The sequence below is a fragment of the Symphalangus syndactylus genome, chromosome 19 (genome assembly GCF_028878055.3).
Source record: "Symphalangus syndactylus isolate Jambi chromosome 19, NHGRI_mSymSyn1-v2.1_pri, whole genome shotgun sequence".
NCBI classification, from domain to species: Eukaryota; Metazoa; Chordata; class Mammalia; order Primates; family Hylobatidae; genus Symphalangus; species Symphalangus syndactylus.
In genome coordinates this window covers 49,314,095-49,335,783 of record NC_072434.2, presented here as the reverse complement: position 1 = coordinate 49,335,783, position 21,689 = coordinate 49,314,095, and the positions used below count along the sequence as shown (strand labels likewise).

Genomic DNA, 21,689 nt, shown 5'->3' with positions numbered 1-21,689 from the left:
GTAATGTAACATTTAGTATGTGTTCCCTTCTATAGCTTTTTATCCTTTTATGCATAACAATGTCTTTCCAATGAGAATTAAATGCCTTGAGGGCAGGGACCTGGCCATATTTCTCCATATTCCCAGCACTGATGGTCTTTCAGATATAATCATATTTTAGACCTGGAAGTTCACCTAGCCCTACTGATTCCTTTCACAGTTGAAGAAACTGAGGCCCAGAGAGAAGTTATTCAGACTCAGTAGAAAGCCATAGTCATAGCCAAATATTTGCTAACACAAATTATAGGGGTTGGCTTATGTAGAAGGCAAGATTCAGAAGTGGGGAATGAGGGCACTCTCTGAACAAAGGCAGGCAAGTAAAAATCATCACAGCCGTCCATGCATGATTGGACAGGGGCCTAGACTGAGATGGAAATAGTGGAACTGGAAAGGAAGGGATCAATGCAAAAGGAAAAGTGTAACTTACTAGATAGGTATTTTTGGCAAGTTTGGGACCAGGTGATTCAAGCTGCCCGCTGGGGCACGTGTAGTGGCTACTCGAGGGCAGGGCTGTCCTTTTGCACAACGCACAGGCTCTCGAAAATGGTTGGATGTTCAATGTTTCTTACTTTACGGGGCTGCCCAGTCTTCTTCTTCGCAGGCATGTGGCTAGGAGAAAGTGAAGCAGGTTGGCTTTCTGGTTCTTCGAGGGCACAGGCCCAGAGGAAGCCCTACTGCCCGGTGGTGAGGACCGGCCAAGGCTCTCCGCTCAGGGCAGCAAGCCAGGGGCCGCCCCTGACAGGAATCCGTTGGCTAAGCAGCCGCTCTGGCCTTGGCCACGATCCCAGGAAAGAAGAGCAAGGGGCTTTCCACCTGCCCCTAGCCTAACCCGGGGCTGGGGACCTCTCGGGTTCCAGCGGCTCTTGCCCCGCCTCCTAAGCCTGCCGCCTCCTCTCCAGGCCAGGTTGCCCGCCCCTACCCTCACGCTCGACGGGCTCGCTCCCGCACCGGGCGCGCGGGGGGTGCGCGGGCACACGGAGGCGGAAGGCCGGAGGGGCAGTCCGCCGGGGGCGAGCGCGCAGGCGCCTTCCTGGGACCCGCTGCAGGCGCGAATGCCAGCGGCCGGCGGGCGGCGGGGTAAGAGCATGGGATCCTGGGGGTTCCGGACCCCGGGCCAATGTGGGGAGGTGCCGGGGGCTCGCGACGCGCCACGAGGCGGCGCAGAGCTGGCGACCCGGCTCCCAGCTCCGCTCCACTCCCAGGGACGCGACGCGAGGCCTCCCCAGCCTTTCCTGCAGGGTCGCTTGGGGGTCGGGTGAGGGGACGCGGTGATACTGGTGGCACTTGCAGGCTGGGGCGGTCCTGGCACCCTTGTCCTTGCGATTCTGAGGGCCTGGCCCTCAAGAGGAGGGGCGGAGAAACGTGAGAAGGGATCCCTTTCGCTGCACGCCCGGGATAGCTGCGCTCCCCGGTGTTGTGTCCACTGCGGTGGAAGGACCTTTCAGACTGAAAGGAGCAAAGTCAGCTCTGGGATGGGGACGGCGGGCTTGGCGTTTGTCGAGATGCACCGTCAGGGCAAAGGAGGACGAAAAACGCATCTGCTGCCTGCCTAGCAACTTCGTGGCCGGTGGATGGGTTAGAAAGTTACTGTTTTCAAGGCCGGGCGCGGTGGCTCACGCCTGTAATCCCAGCACTTTGGGAGGCCGAGGCGGGCGGATCACGAGGTCAGGAGACCGAGACCATCCTGGCTAACACGGTGAAACCCCGTCTCTACTAAAAATACAAAAAATTAGCCGGGCGAGGTGGCGGGCGCCTGTAGTCCCAGCCACGCGCGGGAGGCTGAGGCAGGAGAATAGCGTGAACCCCGGGGGGCGGAGCTTGCAGTGAGCCGAGATCACGTCGCTGCACTCCAGCCTGGGCGACAGAGCGAGACTCCGTCCCCCCCCACAAAAAAAAAGAAAGTTACTGTTTTCTGATTTACAGGTGGAAAAAGTCGTAAATAACCCTTTTTCTGGTTTAAGCAGAAGAGAGTGGTTAAAAGCCTCGAATAATATCTTTAACCACACAGGGCTCAGTAAAATTAGGTAGCTCCCGGCTTCGCACACACAGACGCACACAACAGCTCCATTCAGCAAATACTTCTTGGGTACCTGCCTTCTGCTAACACTGTTCTACAGATGGGGAACAGAGAGCAACGACTAAGACAGGAGGACCCCTGCTCACCGGGAGCCTTTACTCTAGTCGACACATCCAACTAATTTCCTTTTACACTTTTTTTTTTTAAATTGAGACGGACTCTTGCTCTGTCGCCCAGGCTGGAGTGCAGTGGCACGATCTCGGCTCACTGCAACCTCTGCCTCCCGGGTTCGGGCGATTCTCCTGCCTCAGCCTCACGAGTGGCTGGGATTACAGGAACGCACCACCACGCCCGGCTAATTTTTGTATTTTTAGCAGAGATGGGGTTTCACCATGTTGACCAGGCTGGTCTCGAACTCCTGACCTCAGGTGATTCACCTGCCTCGGCTTCCTAAAGTGCTGGGATTACAGGGGTGAGCCATTGCGCCCAGCCCCTTTTATGCTTTTTAAATTGGAATATACCATATAGAAAAATACTGTACACAAATTATAAGTTGTAACTTGTTAATTTATCCTAAAGTCAACACATTTCCTAACCACTACTCAAATCAAGGAGCAAGAGTCACAGCATTTCAGAAGACCTCTCTGAGTACCCCTCCCAACCACCATCCCTTCTTTCCTCCCCAACGGTAACCTCTTTCCTGATTTTTAACACCATAGATTAGTTTTGTCTATTTATGAACCTTTCATGGAACCATATGATATGTATTCTTTAGTGTCCAGCATTTATACTGAAAATTATGTGTGTGAGATTGCACCATGTCATGTGAAAATACAATTCCTGATAGTGAAAAGAATTAGGAAGCAAATTGAAGGTAATGATACAAACAGTAAGGGGAGGAAGCTTTAGTAGGATAGTCAGGGATGATCTTTCTGAGGGGATGATTTGAGATTTGGCATGAATGACAAAAGCTTAGCTATTCCAATCAGTTCTGGAGTTATCCCGTGATGTTTTTATTTTAAATAAGAAAATAATTAGATCCCAGTGCGGTGGCTCACGCCTGTAATCCCAGCACTTTGGGAGACCAAGGCGGGTGGATCACCTGAGGTCAGGAGTTCAAGATCAGCCTGGCCAACCTGGTGAAACCCCGTCTCTACTAACAATACAAAAATTAGCCAGGCGTGGTGGCGGGCGCCTGTAATCCCAGCTACTTGGGAGGCTGAGGCAAGAGAATCGCTTGAACCCAGGAGGCGGAGGTTGCGGTGAGCCGAGATTGTGCCATTGTACTCCAGCCTGGGCAACAAGAGCGAAACTCCATCCCAAAAAGAAAGAAAAAAAAACCCAAATAAAATAAAATAATTTTAGATCGTTAGGTGGAATGTACCAATTTTGCCCTAAATTTTTTAGTTGATTTATTATATTTTCTGAATATATTTAAAGTGTGTCCTGTGGTTAAAATGGTCCAACATTTTTCAAAGAGAAGAGGAAAATGTCAATTTTGTCAGTTTGCTTTTTTTTTTTTTTTTTTTGTTTGAGATGGAGTTTCGCTCTTGTTGCCCAGGCTGGAGTGCAATGGCGTGATCTCAGCTCACTGCCACGTTCACCTCCTGGGTTGAAGCGATTCTCCTGCCTCAGCCTTCCAAATAGCTGGGATTACAGGCAAGTGCCACCATACCTGGCTAATTTTGTATTTTTAGTAGAGATGGGGTTTCACCATGTTGGTCAGGCTGGTCTCGAACTCCTGACCTCAGATGATCTGCCTCGGCTTCCCAAAGTGCCACCAGGCGTGAGCCACCATGACCGGCATCAATTTGCTTCTTACTTTAAAACCCCAACTTATGGAAAACTGTAAAAAAAATAAAAAAGTAAGTGGTTAATTGAGTTTTACTGCTTTTGTATTTCTCACGATTTGGGGTTATTCTTAATGATTCTTAAAAAGGCTCATTTCTCTAAGGTGGAAAGTTGGTGTGGTTAATGCAAGTATATTTTGGAAGAAAAGTAAAAACCAAACTAGAGAAATTGTTTATTGGAAGGCTTTCCCAAACTAAATACAAAGACAAAATTCCTCTTTCTCGCTGTACCAAAGATAAATCACCCCTTTGTCTACCATTGTGGTTTTATATTTACCTGTAGGTGAATGTGTTCTAAATAAAATTGACTGTATCATTATCTTCATATGTGTTGTTTTTCTTTTCTCAAAAATATTCCCTTGTGAGAGTAAATCTTTATTATATCTTTAGACGTATTGAGTCCCATTTAATAGGGAGATACACCTTTTGATGTGTATTCTCAACTAAAGGACTAGGGAATAAGGAACTTAAAATACCACCTTTCCTTCACATTCCTTCCCACTACCCCTCCCCTCGAATTCTCTATCCTTCTACTTGGTTTACTGGGTTGATTGTTGTAGGTACTGTACTCAGCTAAATCTTGATATCTTTTTTCCCCTTAGGATACTTCTACATAGACATAATCAATTTTTGACTATTTGGAAATCAAGCATCATTAAAATCCTCTCAAACTCCTAATTGCGAAGAATCAATAACATTTCAAGGAGTGATAACATCTCTCTGAACAAGAAAAGAAGTGATTGACCACGTTTTAAAAGTACTCTGCCACTGGTGCTGTGTTTTCTTCCCATCCCTAAATTTGAAGAACTATGGAGAAATGGTACTTGATGACAGTAGTGGTTTTAATAGGACTAACAGTACGATGGACAGTGTCTCTTAATTCTTATTCAGGTAATACATTTTTACTGTTTTAAAAAAAAGGAAATTTTCCTTTGAATAGGTGTTCGTTTGGGGAAAAGTTTACCATTTTCTGACCAGGACAGAGAAGAATTTCAGGCATTTTTGATATGGTCGAGAAAATACATTTAAATGTCCAATTCTAATAGAAAGAATATGGATAACAGCTAAATAGAAGCATGCACTTTGTGATGTGAGAAAGCAAAAATGTGTTCTAACAGGTAAGATGACAAATTGAGAAATGATTCTGTATTAAACATTGAAGAGGAAAATGAGCTAGCACTTCAAGGGAGGGGTGGAGTCTGTTTAGGGTAGAGAAGCATATTACTAGATTAAAGGGAAGCGATCAGCGAACAAGAATAAGATTGGGAATGAGGGAGGGGGAATTGATGGAGTATAGTCCTGGTGTGTTGGATTGGCTTAAATGTAACTCTGCGGGTACCTATTTAGCACGTCTCATGTTCCAGGCACTGTGCTAGGTTCTAAAAATACAAGGTGAATATCCAATACTCAGAGAGCCCACATTTTATTTTATTTTTATTTTATTTTATTTTATATTTTATTTCATTTCGTTTCATTTCATTTCATATTTCATTGCATTTCATTTCATTTTTTTGAAACAGAGCCTCGCTCTGTCACCCAGGCTGGAGTGCAGTGGTGCAATCTCAGCTCACTGTAACCTCTGCCTCCTGGGTTCAAGCAATTCTTCTACTTCAGCCTCCCAAGTAGCTGGGATTACAGATGCACGCGACCATGCCCAGCTAATTTTTGTGTTTTTAGAGACGGGGTTTCACCATGCTGGCCAGGCTGGTGTCGAACTCCTGATCTCATGATCCACTTGCCTCGGCCTCCCAAAGTGCTGGGATTACAGGCGTGAGCCACCGCACCCAGCCAGAGGGCCCACATTTTAATAGTTAAATGGTCACAACAGAGGGTGATAATTATAATGTAGAAGTATGTGTGAGGTACAGAGTTAATAGAGAGGTTAATGATCAGGATGCATTAGAGAAAACTTCAGGAAAGATGTTTGCATTCAAGGTTTGAAGGATGAGTCAGAATTTTCTAGGCAAATGAAGTGGAGAAGGTATTATAGAGTGCAGGAACTCGTGCAACAGGCATGGTGTCATAGAGCATGGTTATTATGAGTATTGTGTTTGAGTTGCATAAAATATAGGAACAAAAAGGATGAGGAGAGAGTGACCAGAGAGTAGGTTATATAATTAGCTGGGCAAATTATTTAGTTGTAGAAAAATATGTTAGTGAAAAAGGGTCACAGGAAAAAGAGATAGGTAAAGAGAAAAATGAGACAATAATATTAATAGTTGTAAGAGCTATGATATACACAGACATATATATACACAGACACACATTTACTCTCTACTTACACATTTACGATATATGCAGATACATATATGGATATTTATATATATTTATATGTGTGTCTGCGTATATAAATGTGTATATACACAGACACATATATAGGTATTTTATGCATACCTATGTATGTGTGTGTCTGTATATAGTTAATGTATATATACACACACATATATATGGATATTCACGGACACACACATATATAAATATCTGTATATATATGTGTGTATAGTAAATGTGTATGTAGAGAGTAAATGTGTATGTGTCTGTGTATATCATAGCTTTTTTTTGAGAAAAAAAAAGCTCTGTCGCCCAGGCTGGAGTGCAGTGGCACAATCTTGGCTCACTGTAACCTCTGCCTCCCAGGTTCAAGTGATTCTCCTGCCTCAGCCTCCTAAGTAGCTGGGATTACAGGTGCACGCCATCACGCCCAGCTAATTTTTGTATTTTTAGTAGAGACGAGGTTTCACCATGTTGGTCAGGCTGGTCTCGAACTCCTGACCTCGTGATCTGCCTGCCTCAGCCTCCCAAAGTCCTGGGATTACAGGTGTGAGCCACCATGCCTGGCCTGTAGCTCTTACATATAGATGTATACACACACACACACACACACACACACACACACATATATATATGTTTTGTAAGTCTTTTTTTTTTGGAGACAGAGTTTCAGTCTGGTCATCCAGGCTAAAGTACAGTGGCACGATGTTGGCTCATTGCAACCTCCGCCTCCTGGGCACAGTGATTCTGCTGCCTCAGCCTCCCGAGTAGCTGGAATTATAGGTGTGCACCATGACGCCTGGCTAATTTTTGTATTTTTTGTAGATACAGGGTCTCACCATGTTGCCCAGGCTGGTCTTGAACTCCTGAGCTCAAGTGATCTGCCTGCCCCAGCCTCCCAAAGTGCTGGGATTACAGGTGTGAGCCACCATGTCCAGCCAATATTTTAATCAGACTATAGTTTCTCTTTTCTCTTAAAACATTTTTTTTGTGGGGAGGCTAAGGTGGGTGGATTGCCTGAGCTCAGGAGTTCAAGACCAGCCTGAGCAACATGGCAAAACCCCTTCTCTATTAAAAATGCAAACATTAGCCGGGCGCACACCTGTAATCCCAGCTGCTGGGGAGGCTGAGGCACAAGAGTTGCTTAAGCCCAGGAGACGGAGGTTGCAGTGAGCCGAGATCATCCTACTACACTTCAGCCTGGGCGACAGAGCAAGACTCTGCCTCAAAAAAAACAAAACAACACAATTTTTTGGGCTATTTTTATTTTTTAATTTAATTTACTTTTTTTTTTTGAGACAGGGTCTCCCCCTGTTGCCCAGGCTGGAGTGCAGTGGCATGATCTCGGCTCACTGCAGCCTTGACCTCTTGGGACCACAGGCATGTGGCTAATTGTCTGGCTAATTGTTTCGATTTTTAGTAAAGATGAGGTCTCACTGTGTTGCCTAGGCTGGTCTTGAACTCCTGGGATTGAGCAATCCTCCTGCCTCAGCCTCCCAAAGTACTGGGATTACAGGTGTGAGCCACTGTGCCTGATTTTTTCAAATACTCTGGCTTGATATAGTTTCTCTTTATTCAGCATGAATTTAGAGGATTTATAGAAAGAACTTGTAAGAACTACTATATTTTGAGTATGAGTATTTTCTTTAGTATTTACCACAACCACTGAAGACAGGTAATATCTTCGAGTTACAAATGGAAAACGAGACAACCAATAAATGACAACTGGGATTCAAATATAGTTGTATTTAATTCCACAATCAGTGCTCTTATGACTCTGCTCTGTGGCTTCTGAATGAGTTCAAGGAATATGGTGGAAGTAAAATCACTTAAATGTAGCAGTTGACTTGGGCTCAAATCTTAGCTCCTTCATCTGTTAGTTGCCTGATCTTGGGGAAGTTATTTAATCTCCTTGAGCCTCTTCTATCAAGTGGGGTATTAATACATACTTTAAGAGGGTTATTGGCCGGGTGGTGGCTCACGCCTGTAATCCCAGCACTTTGGGAGGCCGAAGTGGGCCAATCACATGAGGTCAGGTGTTCGAGACCAGCCTGGCCAACATAATAAAACCCCGTCTCTACTAAAAATACAAAAATTAGCCGGATGTGGTGGCGGGTGCCTGTAATCCCAGCTACTCCGGAGGATGAGGCGTGAGAATTGCTTGAACCTGGAAGGCAGAGGTTGCAGTGAGCTGAGATCACGCCACTGCACCCCACCCTGGGTGACAGAGCAAGACTCTGTCTCCAAAAAAAAAAAAAAAAAAAAAGATTCTTGTGAGGATTAAGATAATATGTATAAATTGTGTTTTCTTTTTTAATGGTGTAGGACTATAACCAGCACATTTATAGTTCATAACTCATCTCATTTGATCCTCACATCAGATCATTTAACCCTAAAATGTCTGCTATCCAGGAAAAATAGGTCTTGCTGGTGATTAAGTCTTTAGGCCTGGTCTTTAGGGTGACCAAGAATAATAAGTGGTATCTTCCCTAGAGAAGTTTACAGTCTAGTGGATAGGGTGGACATGTAAATATATACTACATAAAAATGTAGGCCAGGCACGGTGGCTCATGCTTGTAATTCTAGCACTTTGGGAGGCTGAGGCGGGGGGATCACTTGAGGTCAGGAGTTCCAGACCAGCCTAGCCAACATGGTGAAACCCCCTTTACAAAAAGAAAAATTAGGCATAGTGGCGCATGCCTGTAATCCTAGCTACTCGGGCCTCTGAGGTGGGAGGATTGCTTGAACCCGAGAGGTGGAGGTTGCAGTGAGCCAGAGATGGTGCCACTGCACTTCAGCCTGGGTGACAGAGGGAGACTCCGTTAAAAAAAAAATGTAGTGTGGTATAGGCAAATACTTTGTTTCTTTTTTTTTTTCTCCCTAGACTGAGTCTTGCTGTGTCGCCCAGGCTGGAGGGCAATGGTGCAATCTCGGCTCACTATAATCTCTGCCTCCCGGGTTCAAGCAATTCTCCTGCCCCAGCTTCCCGAGTAGCTGGGATTTACAGGCATGTGCCACCACCCCCAGCAATTTTTTTTTTTTTTCAGTAGAGACAGGATTTCCCCATGTTTGCCAGCCTGGTCTCAAACTCCTGACCTCAGGTGATCCGCCCTCCTTGGCCTCCCAAAGTGCTGGGATTACAGGCGTGAGCCACCACGCCTGGCCCATTTCTTTTACTTCCTTAAAGTGCCTTTGTCAGGTTTGATATCAAGGTTAAGCTGGCCTCATAAAATGAAGTAGGGAGTATTCTACCTTTTTGTAAAATCTGGAATAGTATGTAAGCTTGGAATTGTTTGTTCCTTAGATGCTTGGTAGAACTTGATAGTAAAACTATTTGGGCCTGGAATTTTCTTCATAGGGAAAATGTTTAGTGATTTAATTTCTTTATTGGTTATAGGACCATTTAGGCTCTCTCTTTTTTATTGAGTTATTTTTGTAATTTATATTTTTCTAGAAATGTTTCCATTTCACCTAAGTTTTAAAATATATTGGCATAAAATTATTCATAATGTTTTCTTACCTTTTATATTTTCTGCTGTATCAATGATTATAGTTCCTTTTTTATTTCTTATATAGTTAGTGGTGTTTCATTTTTTTAAAAAATCAGTCTTATTAGGGGTTTATTAATTTTATTAGTACAGTCATGCATTGTTTAATGATGGGGATTCATTCTGAGAAATGCGTCATTAGGCAGTTTAGTCATTGTTCAACCATTATAGAGTGACTTAACACCAACTCAGATGGTACAGCCTCCTACACCCAGGCTGTACATTATAGCCTATTGCTCCTAGGCTACAAACCTATACAACATGTTACTGTCCTGAATACTGTAGGCAGTTGTAGCACATGGTAAGTATTTGTGTATTTAAACATATCTAAACATAGATAAGGTGCAGTTAAAATACAGTATGAGTATCTTATGGGACCATCATTGTTTATACAGTTCGTTGTTGACTGAGATGTCATTATTGTGGTACATGGCCGTATTTTTCAAATAACTAATTTGAGCTTTGCCCATTCTCTCAGTGATATGCTTGGGGTTGTTCTTTTTTAAATTTACTAAATTGGATGCTTTAGCTCTTACGTTTCAGTCTCCGTAACACTATCATTTAAGCTATACATTTTCTTTAGAGTACCATCCCACAAGTAATATTTTCTAATTTCTTTTTTTTTTTTTTTTTTTTTTTTTTTTTTTTGAGACGGAGTCTGGCTATGTTGCCCAGGCTGGAGTGCAGTGGCGCAATCTCGGCTCACTGCAAGCTCCGCCTCCCGGGTTCACGTCATTCTCCTGCCTCAGCCTCTCCGAGTAGCTGGGACTACAGGCGCCCGCCACCACGCCCGGCTAATTTTTTTTTTTGTATTTTTAGTAGAGACGGGGTTTCACCGTGGTCTCGATCTCCTGACCTCGTGATCCGCCCGCCTCGGCCTCCCAAAGTGCTGGGATTACAAGCGTGAGCCACCGCGCCCGGCCATATTTTCTAATTTCTAATGTGACATCTACTTTGACCCATGAGTTATTTAGAACTATGTTTAAAATTTTTTAAATATTTAAGCTTTAAAAATTATCTTTTTGATATTTTAAATTAAGTAGATGGTAGAAAGAGAATCTTTCTGTGTAGTACTAATTCTTTGAAAAGCATTGAAATTTGACCTAGTATATAATCAGTTTTTGTAAATGTTCTGTGTGTGCTTGAAAAGAATGTGTAATCTCTAGTTTAGTATTCTGCATATATTCAACAACCCAATATTATTGTTTTGATACAATTGTTTTTTATATTCTTGCTGATATTTTACCAGTTAATCTACCAGTTATTAAGAGAGCTGTAGTTTCTCTTTATCGTTTTGTCAACTTGTGTGTGTATATTTTGTATCTATATTACTAGGTGATTTAGAATTGTTTTTCTTTTTTCTTTTATTTTTTGAGACGGAATCTCACTCTGTTGCCCAGGCTGGACGGCACAATCTCAGCTCACTGCAACCTCTGCCTCCCGGGTTCAAGGGATTCTCCTGCCTCAGCCTCCCTAGTAGCTGGGATTACAGGCGTGCGCTGCCACACCCAACTAATCTTTGCATTTTTAGTAGAGACGGGGTTTCACCATGTTGACCAGGCTGGTCTTGAACTCCTGACCTCAGGTGATCCACCGCCTCTGCCTCCCAAAGTGCTGGTATTACAGGTAAAATGTTTGTGTGTGACTTGAATTTCATATCACTGTTGCTTCCCTGTTTGTTTACAGTAATGCTTTTTTGTTAAAGTTTGTTTCCTTTAAAATTAATATAGCCATAATAGTTTTCTTTAGTTTGATTTTTTGCTTGTTATATCTTTTTCTGTCCTTTTATTCTTTACCGTATGTTTAGATATGTCTAAGCAATTTCCTTCCTCAGTTGCTGTTTCCCTCCTCTGTTGGTTTGAAAGCTATACTTTATTTTCTTCTTTCAGGACTTATCTGGAAATTTCCAGTTGCATATTTAACTTAACAAAGCCTAAACTTAATATATATCCTCTTGAACAATGCAAAGATTTTAGAATGTTTTAATTCTCGTTACAGATCCTCACTTCCCAGGTTAAAATGTTACTGTCTAGGATTTTGTTTCTTCCATGATTTTTAATCCTATAAATTAGGCATTAATGACTTGTTTTGTACAGTTAATATTGTTTTGTTATTTATTATTTATTTATTTTTAGAGATGGGATCTCACTCTGTTGCCCAAGCTCAAGTACAGTGGCATGACCATAGTTCATTGCAGCCTTGACTTCCTGGGCTCAGAGGATCCTCCTGCTCCAGCCTCCCCAGTAGCTGGAACTACAGGTGCTTGCCACCACACCCAGCTAAATATATGTTTTTTTATTTTTAGTAGACATAAGGTCCTGCTATGTTGCCCAAGCTGGGCTCAAACTCCTGGGCTCAAGGGGGATCCTCCCACCTTGGCCTCCCGAAGTGCTGGGATGACAGGTGTGAGCCACTGTGCCCTGCATATTTATTTAGTTTTACCTTTGTGTTCAGCATTTTCTGTTCATCCTTCTTTCTTACATATTGTATCTTTCTTTGAGATCATTTTTTTTTCTTCCTGAAGTACACCTTTGGGAGGTTTTTTGGTGAGAGTCTATTGGTGGCAAACCCAGTTTTTGTCTGAAAATGCCTTTATTTGGCCCTCAGTCTTAAAGTTTTGCTGGGTATGGAATTGTTTTGATGGTTATTTTCTCTTAGTATTTTGAAAATATCATTGTCTTTTAATTTGTGTTGATGTTTGGACATCAGCTGTCGTTTTAATTGTTATTCTTTTGTAGGTAATTTGCCTTTCCTTTCTTGCTGCAGTTTCACTACGATATATCTTAGTGAATATCAAAACATTTGTCATCCTAGGATTTTCTGTGATTTCTATCTCTAAGGAATGGTATTTTCTGTCTGTTCTAGAAACTTTTCAGCTACTGTGTCTTCTTATTTTTCTTCCTTTTAGAACTCTGATTAGATATATGTTGGATCTTTGGTTAGGAATTCCACAGATATGTATAGGCCATTCACTATGTGCCAAGGGCTAGTGATGCCACAGAGAATAAAATAGACAATAATCTCTTCCTCTCATTGACTTTATAGTTCTCAGTTATCTCTTCGAATATTGTATCTTCCTCATTTTTATTCTTGTGCAACTCTTGTTAGATGTATGTTGGGTCTTTTCATTCTGTCTTCTGTGTTTCATAATCTCTTGTGTTTTCCATCTCGGAGTTTCTTCTCAGTGCTTCCTTTATAATCATCAAATTTGGTTTCCTGTTCATTACTTTTTAGCTGTGCTTAATTTGTTTTTATTTTTAACTCCCCATTGAATGTTAAGGTTTCAGTTATTATATTTTTTATTTCCAGAAGTTCTCTTTGGTTCCTTCTTAGATCTTGATCATTTCTGATACTCTTTTTCCTTCAGCATACTTTCAAGGTCTCTTTTGTATTGTTAAGCCGTTGAAGCATGCTTATTTTATGTTCCTTATCTAAAAATTCCCGTATCTGCATTCTGATTTCATAGTTTTTTGTTTCTCCTGACCCTAGCTCATGGTATTTTGTTTCTTCATGAGCTTAGTGATTTTTAATAAAATTGTGAGTTTATGTAATTTGGAACTTCTATCTGTGGGAATTCTTTGAGGCTTGAGTTTCCTGTGCATTTTTCCACATAGGGTTTATGTTGCTTCCTGGTAGGCACCTGGGGCACTATTAACAAAAATCAAACTAAATTAGCAACTTAAAATTTCTTTGGGTCATGTACTCGGTGTGAATTCAGGCCCCAACCTGGGCAAATGCAGGCATATGGTTAGGAATTTTCATAGGACTCTTTTTCCTTTTTCCCGTACTACCAGGAGCCAAGGCCGAGATGAGTACTATCTTCACTATCTCCCTAAAGGCATTGTATTTTAAATTGTAGTAGAAGGTTCTCTGACCTTGAGTTCCTACCCGTTCAGATCCCAGGCTTTGCCTCCTTACTGATTGTATAGGGCTCCTGGTAGCCAGGCTATTGACCACCAGAGATCATCGGATACCCTCAAGGCAAATGCTTACTTCTCTGAATCTACCCTTCGCTGTTGTTTCTGGGGCCTCTAAGGAATTCTTTCATGTTACTGCTAGTTCAGCCATATATTAAAATTATATATTTATAAAAGTAGGATATGTAATACTATATTATTAATATATAAAAACAAATATAAATCATACATTATATAGAAAACATCATATGTAAAACATTATATTATATACATTATTTATTCAATGTTAACTAGGATTTTTACTGGAGATGTTTTTGGACCCTTTATCTGACATATTGCTGGAAACTGAAGTGCCATCTATATTTTTAAAAGCTCCATAAGTTATTCTAGTGTTTACAGAGGGTTAATAGACATGATGGTTGAAGGTTTAGGAGTTGATTTTGCCCCTCAACAAAAGCAACTTTTGTGCAAGAAGAAAACATTTAACCACTAATCATCTCCAGAGAGAAGGGAGAATGATTAAAGGAGACTGAGAAGAAACTGTGTAGTGGGCTTAGCATCTGGAGAGTTTGTTTTGCTAGAAGCCAAGAAACCAGAGAACTTTACAAAATGAGGACCGGCCAACAGTGTCAAGCTATAGACATGTCAAAAAGGATGAAAATTTAAAATAGACAAGGGATCTATAGGAGGCCATGTGAACCTCCTGGTTGCCAGACTGTAATGAACTGAGGACTGAATGGTAGTTACCAAATGGGCATAGCAGCTTTCAGGAAGTTTGTTTGTGAACGGAAGAAAGGAAGTAGTTTGGTGGCTGAAGTAGGGGAAGAAGGGCTGAGGAAAGGTCCAATTAGAAGTTGTTATATAAAATATTTAACTTATAATATTACTTTTAGTCCATAATTGGTCCATTGGAAAGTCGTCCCCTTTTCTGAATTTGGTACTAATTCATGGTGATTATTTAGTTTGCAGTCTTTTTTCCAGTTTTTCTTTTGTCTCCTAATTGTGACACATATATTATTTTCTTGTTTATTTTAAGGTGAAGTTGAAAAGAACTAAAATCAGAGTATAGGATAAAATACTACAAATTTTTAAATGATACTATTTCAGTATTGCTGGTATATATAATCAAATGCTTAATGGGAATTCAGGAGGGGACAATTCATCCAATACTTCTCTATTCTTGTGACTTACATATATTACTTAACCTGACATTTCTTTCATGAACTGAGTTTACTCAATTACTTTTCTCATCTGGAAAAGAAAACAGGACTCCAGCTACTTATTTTAAACCCTGCTCTTAAATTGTCCCGAGGAAAATCAACAGAATCAGATTCCTTTTGGGTTACTATATAAGAACAATATTGTTATTGCACATTAGTAGATTATTTGAAGGCTTCTTGTAGATGGCTATGATATATTTTTGTCATTTTTCAGATAAGGAAAATAAAAATGCTAAACATTAAGAAAAATGGTGGCTGGGCACAGTGGCTCACACTTTGAGAGGCCGAGGCAGGTGGATCACTTGAGCCCAAAAGTTTGAGTCCAACCTGGGCAATATGGGGAAACCTTGTCTTTATAAAAAATACAAAACTTGGCCAGGCGCGGTGGCTCACGCCTGTAATCCCAGAACTTTGGGAGGCCGAGGCAGGTGGATCACGAGGCCAGGAGATCAAGACCATCCTGGCTAACACGGTGAAAACCCATCTCTACTAAAAATACAAAAAATTAGCTGGGCGTGGTGGCGGGCGCCTGTAGTCCCAGCTACTAGGGAGGCTGAGGCAGGAGAATGGCATGAACCCGGGAGGCAGAGCTTGCGGTGAGCTGAGATCTCGCCACTGCACTCCAGCCTGGGCGACAGAGCGAGACCGTCTCAAAAAAACAAAAACAAAAACAACACCCAAAAATTAGGTGGGCATGGTGGCGCATGCCTGTAGTCCCAGCTACTGATAGTGGGGGCTGAGGTGGGATCCCTTGAGCTCAGAAGGTCAAGGCCACAGTGAGCCGTGATCACACCACTGGACTCCAGCCTGGGTGACAGAACAAGACCCTGTTTAAAAGAAAATAAAAGAAGGAAGGGAGGGGAGGGGAGGGGAGGGGAGAGATTCCATTATAGAACTCAACTCCATCATAAAGAATATAACATTTTTAGCATTCATGTGTGAGGGACTTATGTGTCATCGGAGGTTGGGAGAATTAATGAATAACATCTGTGATTCTGCTGAGATATTTTTCCTTCTGTTGATTAAAATACTATTTTTGGTATCCTAATTTGTATTGTTTTGTTTTTAAGAAGTGAGTTTTCACTATGTTGCTCAAGCTGCAGTAGAGTGACTATTTACAGGATGTGATCATCAGGCACTGTAACCTTGGGCTCCTGGCCTCAAGCGGTCCTCCCACCTAGCCTCCCAATAGAAATGCATCATTTTTATGTATTGTAAAATATCTCAGCTTGTACCACTGCTCCCAGCTCATAATTTCTTTTTTTGTTGTTTTTTTAAAAGTTTTTTGCTTTTAATTTTTTTATGTACCCATAAAAATTAAATTTTTAATTTTTATGTGTACATAGTAGATGTACATATTCATGGGTCACATGAAATTTTTTTTTTTAATTTTTATTTTATTTATATTTTTATTATTTAAAATTTTTATTTTATTATTATTTTTTGAAATGTAGTCTCGCTCTGTCACCCAGAGTGGAGTGCAGTGGTGCCATCTCGACTTACTGCAACCTCTGCCTCCCCAGTTCAAGCAATTCTGTCTCAGCCTCCCAGGTAGCTGGGGCTACGAGCATGCGCCACCACGCTCAGCTAATTTTTTGTATTTTTAGTAGAGATGGGGTTTTACCATGTTGACCAGACTGGTCTCGAACTCCTGACTTCAAGTGATCTGCCCGCCTCAGCGCCCAGCTGATTATTTATTATTTTTTTGAGACAAGAGTCTCACTCTGTCACCCAGGCTGGAGTGCAGTGGTACGATCTCGGCTCATTGCAACTCTGCCTCCCGAGTTCAAGCGATTCTCCTGCCTCAGCCTCCTGAGTAGCTAGGATTATAGGCGCGCGCCACCATGCCTGGCTAAGTTTTGTATTTTTTTTTTTTTTTGAGGCGGAGTCTCGCTCTGTCGCCCAGGCTGGAGTGCAGTGGCGTGATCTCGGCTCACTGGAAGCTCTGCCTCCTGGGTTCACACCATTCTCCTGCCTCAGCCTCCCTAGTAGCTGGGACTACAGGCACCTGCCACCACACCTGGCTAATTTTTTTGTATTTTTGTTAGAGACGGGGTTTCACCATGTTAGCCAGGATGGTCTCGAGCTCCTGACCTCATGATCCGCCCGTCTCGGCCTCCCAAAGTGCTGGGATTGCAGGCGTGAGCCACCGCATCCTGCCTAAGTTTTTGTATTTTTAGCAGAGTCGGGGTTTTACCATGTTGGCCAGGCTGGTCTCAAACTCCTGACCTCACGAGATCCACCCACCTTGGCCTCCCAAAGTGCAGGGATTACAGGCGTGAGCCACCATGCCCAGCCTATTTTTATTTTTTTGAGACAGGGTCTGGCTCCATTGCCCTGTGCTCCAGCACAGGGTGGAGTGCAGTTGTGAAATCTTAGCTCACTGCAGCCTCTGTCTCTGGGTTCAAGTGATTCTCCTGCCTCAGCCTCCCGAGTAGCTGGGATTACAGGTGCTCACCACCATGCCCAGCTAATTTTTCTTGTATTTTTAGTAGAGATGGGGTTTCACCATGTTGGCCAGGCTGGTCTTGAACTCCTGGCGATCTGCCTACCTTGGCCTCCCAAAGTGCTAGGATTACAGGCATGAGCTACCGTGCCTGGCCATTATTTTATTTTTTAGATACAGTGTCTCACTACGTCACCCAGGCTGGAGTACAGTGGTGCCATCATGGTTCACTGCAGCCTTGACCCCCTGGGCTCAAGCGATCCTCCTCCCTCAGCCTTATAGGTAGCCAGGACTATAGGCACATACCGCTGCACCTGACTAACATGCAATGTTTTGACACAAGCATATAATGTGTAATAATCACATTAGGGTAAATGAGGTATTCATTACCTCAAGCATTTATTCTTTGTATTATAAACATTCCATTTATACTTTTAGTTATTTAAAAATGGTACAATAAATTATTGTTGACTGCAGTCACCCTGTTGAACTATCAAATACTAGATCTTATTCATTCCGTGTAATTATATTTTTGTACCCATTAATCTTCCCCACCCCACCCACTCTTCTCAGCCTCTGGTAACCATAATTCTGTTCTTCATCTCCAAGAGTTCAATTGTTTCAATTTTTAGCTCCCACTAATGAGTGAGAATATTGAAAGTTTGTCTTTCTGTGCCTGGCTTGTTTCACTTAACATCATGACCTCCATTCCACCTAGGTTGTTGCAAGTGACAGGATCTCATTCTTTTTTATGGCTGAATCCATTGCATATACATTTTATTTATTCATTCGTCTGCTGATGGACACTTGGGTTGCTTGCGAATCTTGGCTATTGTGAACGGTGCTGCAATAAATGTAAGAGTGGAGCTATCTTTTCAATATGTGGATTTCCTTTATTGCCTGTCTTTTGGATAAAAGCCATTTTACCTGGGTGAGATGATATCTCATTGTAGTTTTGATTTGCATTTCTCTGCTGATCAGTGATGTTGAGCACTTTTTCGTATTCCTGTTTGACATTTGTGTCTTCTTTTGAAAAATATGTATTCAGATCTTTTGCCCATTTTTTAATTGGATTATATGATTTTTTTCATATTGAGTTGCTTGAATTCCTTATATATTCTGGTTGTTAATCCCTTGTCAGATGGGTAGTTTGTGCATATTTTCTCCCATTCTGTGGGTTCTGTCTTTGTTGATTGTTTCCTTTGCTGTGCAGAAGCTTTTAAACTTGATGGATCCCATTTGCCCATTTTTGCTTTGGTTGCTTGTGCTTGTAGAGTATTACTCCAGAAATTTTTGCCCAGACCAATGTCCTAGAGAGTTTCCCCAATGTTTTCTTGTAGCAGTTTCGTAGTGTGAGGTCGTATATTTAAGTCTTTAATCCATTTTGATTTGATTTTTGTATATGATGAGAGATAGGCGTTTAGTTTCATTTTCTGCATATAGATATCCAATTTTCCCCCAAAGAGACTCTCTTTTCCCCAGTGTATGTTCTTGGCACCTTTGTCAAAAATGAGTTCACTGTAGATGTGTGTATTTGTTTCTGGGTTCTCTATTCTGTTCCATGGTCTAGGTATCTGTTTTTATGCCAGTACCATGCTGTTTTGGTTACTATAGCTCTGTAGTAAAATTGAAGTCAGTATAATGTAATTCCTCCAGTTTTGTTCTTTTTGCTTAGGATAGTTTTGACTATTTGGGATCTTTCGTGGTTCCATATAAATTTTAAGATTATTTTTTCTATTTCTGTGAGGAATGTCATTGGTAGTTTGATGGAGATTGCATTGAATCTGTAGATTGCTTTGGGTAGAATGGACATTTAATGATATTGATTCTTCCAATCCATGAACATAGAATATTTTCCCATTTTTTGGAATTTCTTTCATCAGTGTTCTATAGTTTTTTATTAACATCTTTTACTTTTTCTTTCTTTTTTTTGAGATGGAGTCTCGCTCTGTCACCCAGGCTGGAGTGCAATGGCATGATCTTGGCTCACAACAACCTCCACCTCCCAGGTTAAAGCAATTCTCCTGCCTCAGTCTCCTGAGTAGCTGGGATTATAGGCGCATGCCGCCACGCCTGAAAAATTTTTGTATTATTATTATTATTTTTAGTAGAAACGGGGTTTCACCATGTTGGCCAGGCTGGTCTTGAACTCCTGACCTTATGATCTGCCCATCTCAGCCTCCCAAAGTGCTGGGATTACAGGTGTGAGCCACCACGCCTGGCCTTGAGCCACTGTGCTTGGCCTGATCTTTTTTTCTTTAGTTAATTCCTAGGTATTTAATTTTATTTTTGGCTATTGTAAATGGGATTTTTAAAATTTCTTTTTCAAATTGTTCACCATTGGCCTACAGAAGTACTACTGATTTTTGTATGTTGATTTTTTTATGCTGCAACTTTACTGAGTTTGTTTTACAGTTCTAATAGTTTTTTTATGGTGTTTTAAGGTTTTTCCAAATATAAGATCATATCATCTACAAACAAGGATAATTTGACTTCTTCCTTTCCAGTTTGGGTGACCTTTCTTTCTCTTGTCTGATTGCGCTAGCTAAGACTAACAGCACTATGTTGAATAACAGTTGTGAAAGTGGGCATTCTTCTCTTGTTCCAGATCTTAGAGGAAAGGCTTTCAGTTTTTCCCCATTCAGTATGTTACTAGCTGTGGGTCTGTTATATATGGCTTTTGTTGTGTTGAGGTATGTTTTTTTCTAAACTCAATTTTTTGCGGGTTTGTGTCAGGAAGGGATGTGGAATGGTATCAGATACTTTTTCAGCATCAACCAAAATGGTCATATGATTTTTGTCCTTCATTGTGTTGATTTGATGTACCACACTGATTGATTTGCATATGTTGAACCATTCTTGCATCCGTGGGATTTATCTGTGGGGTAATGATGAATGATCTTTTTAATGTACTGTTGAATACAGTTTGCTAGTATTTTGTTGTGGATTTTTGCATCAATGTTCATCAGGGATATTGGCTTGTAGTTTTTTTTTCTTTTTTTAATATGTCTTTCTCTGGTTCTGTTATTAGGAATACTGGGCTCGTAGAATGAGTTTGGAAGTATTCCCTCCTCTATTTTTTGGAATAGTTTGAATAGGACTGATATTAGGAATTTTCTTTAAATGTTTGGTGAAATTCAGCAGTGAAGCCATCAGGTTCTAGGCTTTTCTTTGCTGGGAGACTTTTAATTACTGCTTTGATGTCATTGCTTGTTATTGATCTGTTCAGGTTTTGGATTTCTTCCTGGTTCAGTCTTGGTAGGTTGTATGTGTCTAGGAATTTATCAGTTTCTTCTAGGCTTTCCAGTTTTTTGGCATATAATTGCTCATAGTAGTCTCTGGTGATCCTTTGAATTTCTGCAGTATCGGTTGTAATGTCTCCTCTTTGATCTCTGATTTTATTTATTGTAGTCTTCTTTCTTTTTTTCCTAGTCTGGCTAAAAGTGTCTCAATTTTGTTTATCTTTTCAAAAACCAACTTTTGTTTCGTTGATCTTTCAATTTCGTTTATTTCTGCTCTGATCTTTACTATTTCTTCTACTAATTTTCTGTTTATTTTGCTGGAGCTTTTCTAGTTCTTTAAGATGTATCATTAGGTTGTTTATTTGAAGTTTTTCTACTTTTTTGACATAGGCACTTATTGCTATAAACTTTCCTCTTAGTACTGCTTTCATGTATCCCATAGGTTTTGGTATGTTGTGTTTCCATTTTCATTTGTTTCAAGAAATTTTTAAATTTTCTTCTTAATTTCTTCATTGGCACACTGGTAATTCAGGATCATATTGATTAATTTCCATATGTTTGTACTCTTTCCAAAATTCCTCTTGTTATTGATTTCTAGTTTTATTCCATTGTGGTTAGAAAGGATACCTGATATGATATCAGTGTTTTGAATTTTTTTAAGACTTGTTTGTGGTCTATCATATGGTCTATCTGTGTGCCAAGGAGAAGAATGTGTATATTCTCTAGCCATTGGATGAAATGATGTATAAATATCTGATAGGTCCATTTAGTTTACACTGCAGATTAAGTCTGATGTTTCTTTGTTGATTTTCTGTCTGGATGATTTGTCCAGTGCTGAAGTTGACATCTCCAGCTATTACCCTATTGGAGACCCTCTCTTTAGCTCTAATAATATTTGTTTTATGTATCTAGGTGCTCCAGTGCTGGATGCATATATATTTACCATTGTTATGTCTCTTGCTGAATTGATCCGTTTGTCATTATATAATGACCTTCTTTGTCTTTCTCTTTTTTTGTGTTTTTTGGAGACAGAGTCTTTTACTCTGTTGCCCAGGCTGGAGTGCAGTGGTGTGATCTCGGTTCACTGCAACCTCCTGCCTCCAGAGTTCAAGTGAGTCTCCTACCTCAGCCTCCCAAGT

At 41.2% G+C, this 21,689-nt stretch overlaps 1 protein-coding gene across 4 annotated transcripts in view; it reads left to right on the top strand.

Moving 5' to 3' along the window:
- Nucleotides 1–988: 988 nt before the first annotated feature.
- ALG6 (ALG6 alpha-1,3-glucosyltransferase) overlaps nucleotides 989–21,689 on the top strand; it is a 71,678-nt gene continuing 50,977 nt past the window's right edge. For 3 of the 4 annotated variants that reach the window (XM_063613340.1, XM_055234656.2, XM_063613341.1), the window contains exons 1-2: nucleotides 999–1,116; nucleotides 4,509–4,797. In XM_063613340.1, the coding sequence (XP_063469410.1) occupies nucleotides 4,716–4,797 (82 nt within the window). In that variant the 5' untranslated portion in view covers nucleotides 999–1,116; nucleotides 4,509–4,715. Of the gene's footprint in view, nucleotides 1,117–4,508; nucleotides 4,798–21,689 lie in introns of all 4 variants that reach the window. The other variant, XM_055234657.2, reaches the window with a different exon arrangement.